Genomic DNA, 5,321 nt, shown 5'->3' with positions numbered 1-5,321 from the left:
GTAAGGGGATTACATTGTGACATGACGTGTGTGTGTGTGTGTGTGTGTGTGTGTGTGTGTGTGTGTGTGTGTGTGTGTGTGTACAGAATGTGTGCAGGGTCTGTCCTCGCCTCTGCATGTATGGGTGCACCCAGGCATGTGTGTGGTGATGCATTCATGTGTGGAGAATAGATCCGGTCTAGTGACTGACAGAAAAATTGTGAGGTTAAAGGATTTAATATAAAATATGTTTAGAATGGCAATATGACTGTATTTGTGAGGACATTATCCATCAAGCTCAGCTACTGTAAAGGTAACAATGGCCAACAACACAGGACAACCCCCCCCCCCCATCAGTCTTAACTCAGCTTGCTGAGACTGAGACTGTATGAATACTAGTTAACAAACGAGGAAAGACATGGCCCCTTCCATACTTCCTACCACTTCTACTGCTGCTTCTACAGCTCGGACCACACCCATCTTCAAACCTTCCTTTTGATCTCAACAACCCACTTTTAAATTTCCGTTACTTTTTCTTCCACTGTAACGACGCTATCCTGTGACAAAATCTGTCCACAGACAGACATATAAACACCTAACAAAATACTCAAAATTGCCTCTGTGATAGTTCCTGCTACAGTAGGTGTCTCCACGACCACATTTTGCCATGAAGACACACACAAACACACACTCATCACACTGATAAGTCAGAAAGTGGAAACCTGTGCTGTTAACTGTAGTCTTCTTTCATACTTGAAGATCTGCGGGGTAAAGAACTTGAATATTTTGAATCTGATCCCATTTATTCTTACATGGCATGGAAACTACCGCATCACATTGTCCTGCCTCTGTGTATTTTCATGTTGTGTGTCGTTTCCTAATGGCTCCATTTTTTTGCAGGATTTGGGATTGTGTTGTCAGTCATGACATTGTTCAAGTTTTGTCAGGACACAAGAATAAGGCTTGTTTGTGTGGCAGTACGATGTCCAGTGTTCACTTGTGTAGTGTGTCACCAGCAGAGCTGCTGACTGCCTCTAAATCTTTTTTCCAGCTGTTAATGTCTATCAGATGTGAATATTTTACCTAAGCTATAAACTCATAAAGAAGAATAAAAAAAGAAATACATTGTCTGAATTGAGAAAACTTGTTTGAAATCTGATATTCGACTAATGTGTCCAAAAAGTGGTGTATGTGGATGTGAATTCCCAGAAGCTCTTTAACAGGCTGGAGGTGACCCTTTATGCTGACAAGCTAAATGATGAATAATGACTGTGCACCTTGAAAGACCAAGACAAACACACACACACACACACACACACACACACACACACACTAATATAAGCACGCCGAGTGTGAAGGTACATGCTGTTGAGGGTTTATTGCTCATTATTTTGTGTGTGTGTGTGTGTGTGTGTGCGTGTGCGTGTGCGTGTGCGTGTGCGTGTGTGTAGCGAGCGCTCCAGCCTCCCCCAGAGAGATGATGAGTCTGAAGGAACGCAAGATGGACTACGATTCCACGGCAACCAACGCTGGTTTCCATAGCAACAAAGGAGAGCACACATCCCGGAAAGACGGCATGGCAGGTGCGTGTGTGTGTGTGTATGTGTGTGTGTGATGGAGAGACTGGAGAGATGGAGAATTAAATGATTCTATTTTATCCCCCTCTTTATCTTTCTTTCTCTTCTATTTTCATTCCCCATTTCATCTCTCATTATCTCTACCCTTATCTGTCTTTATTTTGACCCCACACTATTTTTCTTCTCTTACTCACACACTTTGATTTTTCTCCATCTTTGCCAGTCTTTCTTTACAGTATCTTTCCATCTCTGCTTGCTCACTATCTCTCCTCTCTATTCTTTTTCTTCCTCTTCCATTGTCTTTGTTTCTGTTTCTATCTATTGGACTTGTTTCTATACTTGCTTTGTCTATTTCTCACAATGTTCCGGTAGGGTCACGAGGGACAGACTAACTGTCAGATAAACTGCAAGAAGATTCAAGCTCTAATTAGCTGGGTTTTTTTTACTAAGCCAATTGTGGAGTTTCCCACGATTTGTTTGGTCTTTGAATTATTATTAATATAAGTAGTAGTAGTGATGGTAGTATCATTCATTCATATTAAGGTGTTGTCTTTCTCTTTTTTTCATACCTTCCATCCATTCAGTTCAAGTATCCTGTGGGACATCAACATTGTTTAGGAACTCTTACCTAACCGCCAGTGATGACATCAAGCAAAACCAGGTGAGTAATAGTAACAGTCACTCAGCGGCCCAGCAGGTTTTAGCAGTGCATGCGTGTCGTCAGGGCTCTCATAAATTGGCATATGCTGTCATGACAAGGTGGTTATTAGGAGAGATAGCAGCAGAATGGAAGAGGCGCACACGCACACGCACACACACACACACACACACACACACACACACACACACACACGCACACACACATACACACACACACATGCACATGAAAGGTGCCTCACTGTGATAAGAGACGCGTCAGTAGAGTGTGCAATGGAGACACGCCCTCAGCACAGGCAGCATCAAACTACTGCAACCTGAAACTACACCCGACTACCGATTCATCCATTACCTCGTTTGATTGCGTTAATTATTTGCTTCTGTTTAATGTGCAGTATAACCTTTGACTAGAAAGATAAGAATCCAAAATAGTGTGGGTTTTTTTTATTATATGTATGAAATACATAATTTCTGTATAAGGTCCTTTGTTTGGATATAAGCTTTCGCTTCACAACTGGAAGTTAAACTCTACTAAACAACTAAAATGGGTGTGTGAGCAATAGGTGTTTACACATTTTCATACACACATCCACACCCAGAAAGACACACACAACTTTCCTGTGAGAGTTACATTGTTAGAGATGAATTGTCCCCTTCAATACCTGCATGTAATAGAGAATTCACAGCATGAGTCTTCCTCAATTGATTCCTATCTCAAGCTTTTTACCCATACTACTAGCCTTTTCAAGACCTTCTCCCCCATGTGCTCACTCTCCTCCCTTCTCCACCTTTATCCCCCTCCCTGATGACTCTCCATTCTTGCTTGCTGCACCTAAAACCCACTCCCCCCTCACACTTCCACCGCTTCCCTCACCAGGCTCCGGCACCACCCTGCGTCATGCCCCCCCAGCCCCAGCAGGACAGCCCGTCAGCAGTTGTGCTAAAAGACTACGACCCCTACCCTCCCCCTCCTTCCTTCCCCCAGCCTCAGCCGCCGCAGCCTCCGCCTCACAGCCAAAGCCGAAGCTTCAGTGAGGTCTACTATGAGGACCAGGGACCTCCAACACCTCCATCCCAGCCACAGCCGCAGGTCCAGGCTCAAGCCCAGCCTCAGGCCCAACCCCAGCAGCCTCCGAGCTCCACCGGACCGCCCCGAGACCCTAGGGAAGACCTGCGCATGCATCTGGGCCTCAAATCCACCGGCAACTACGTGGACTTCTACTCGGCCTCTCGGCCATACAGCGAACTGAACTACGAGACCAGCCACTACCCGGCCTCTCCTGACTCCTGGGTCTAGTTAGACTATGATGATGGGGCTTGGGGGGCAGGAAAGAGTCTGTGTGTGTGTGTATGAAAGGGATTATTTTGGCAATCGATCAACAGCAAAATAAAACAAGGTGAAAGCAAGTGGCATGCTGAAACGGGATCTTGTAGCCAGTGGCAAGAAAATTTGTGTTCTCTAAAATAACGGGGAAGACAGAGCTAGATTGGGTGAGGAAATATAAAGTCAGGTCGAGTGACAAAGAGACTGTGCATGTGCATGCGAACATTTTCCCTTTTTTTTTTTTTTCAGACAGCTTTATTTCTTCAAAGTCAGCTCCATTGCACCTGTGAGTGGATAAGGGGGTAGTAGATATGAAGAAGTGTGTTTGAAAGTGTTAGAGAGGAGTGGGCAGGAGAAAAAAGAAAGAGAAAATTACCAAGCAGAAAGAGTACGCAGAGACGTAGAGAGATGGGATCAAGAAATAATGGGGATCAGATGGTGAGCGTGAGCTCTTACTCTGCAGGAGCAGGAAGTTGCCTGACCTCTTGTTGAAGACAGAGAGGACGGGAGTAGAGACAAAGATGGCATGAGGGGTCTTGAGTAAGTCAGGAGGAATAAAAGCACAGAAAAAGATGAAAGCACACAAGGCAAGAAGTGGATGTTTACCATTTCACCCAAATGACAAGTAGCACTGCTTTTATTCCACCCTTTTTGTTGCAATGGCTTTGCTGCCTATGGAGCCAGCAGCTTCTGAATATGTTTTTAAGGAATGTCATCTTCAATAGACTCATTTTGTGTAATCATTCCTTCACATCTTTTTTATCTGTACTTTTCTAAATAGAGGTACTTTTCACTTTCACAAAAAGCATTTTTATTTTCTGTGTACAGTTCAAAGGTGATATAGTGTGTATATTACACATGTTTTTGATGGGGCCACTTGTGAAAATATGAACCCCCCCCCCCTCCCCCCAATGACTGACTACTGACTGAAACAGAAAAAGCAACAAAAAGAAGTGAAATGTGAACACGAGAAACAGAAAAGATGGACATCGTCATGATGGATGACAGTGGACACCTTTGTTTTGCCCTTTTCCAAGCCAGAGAGAAAACCACGCAGTGGGTTTTTCTCTCTCCATCAAATGAATTTCTTTGTGGACATGCTCAAATGTCAAGAGCAGTTCAAGGCTGCCAGAGCATCAGATTGGCAGAGCAACATCGCTCCAGAGTCCCCTGTCAACAAAAGTGCTTCTTCACTGCCTAAAGAAAATATAAAGCACACTCTCTGTTTTTGGAAAGGGTTGTCTTTTCCTTATGGGGAGCTGATATGTTTGACCCTGTCAACTTTCAGTGGTTTGTCATCATCACTTGTGCATAAAAACTGGTCTGTCTGACAAGAGCCGCCATGACTATTGTACATTTCAGTGTACAGTAGAGATAAAGAGGAAGAGAGAGACATGACAGTGTGCCAAACTTTGACACAACGTGGGCCAGTCCTAAAGGACTTTAAAGGATATTCTGTCGAAGTTTACAGACAATGACTGGCTGACTCTCTCTGCTGTTTGTAACTTTTATTTTCTTGTGTTTTGATCAGGTGAAGCCGTACTTATTGCTGGGGATCATGGGTAACATCTCCCTCCCATAGATGTACAGACCTGCCTCTCTGTGTTGGCTGAGCATGTGTGGGTGTGCGTGTGCGTGTGTGGGAATGTGTGCGTGCGTTTGTGTACGTGTGCATGTATGTGACCGAATGTGCGGCCCGTGTGTGTACATGTAAACTTGAGCGAGCGTATCTATGCATGCACGTGTGTAGTAGTGTGTGTGTGTGTGTGTGTGTGTATGTGTGC

General features: G+C 44.3%; 1 protein-coding gene across 1 annotated transcript in view; it reads left to right on the top strand.

Annotated features, from left to right (window-relative positions):
- The window catches only part of ctnnd2a (catenin (cadherin-associated protein), delta 2a), a gene marked incomplete at both ends in the record, with an annotated part of 219,090 nt that extends 215,580 nt beyond the window's left edge, over positions 1–3,510 (top strand). The window contains 3 exons of the mRNA XM_083935772.1: positions 1,431–1,562; positions 2,141–2,217; positions 3,091–3,510. Coding sequence (XP_083791898.1) covers positions 1,431–1,562; positions 2,141–2,217; positions 3,091–3,510 — 629 coding nt within the window. The remainder of the gene's footprint in view (positions 1–1,430; positions 1,563–2,140; positions 2,218–3,090) is intronic.
- Between the last annotated feature and the right edge of the window lie 1,811 nt (positions 3,511–5,321).

This window comes from Echiichthys vipera (genome assembly GCF_963691815.1).
Source record: "Echiichthys vipera genome assembly, chromosome: 21".
Lineage (NCBI taxonomy): Eukaryota > Metazoa > Chordata > Actinopteri > Perciformes > Trachinidae > Echiichthys > Echiichthys vipera.
The sequence above is the reverse complement of the archived record's forward strand: the minus strand, read 5'-3'. Positions and strand labels throughout refer to the sequence as shown.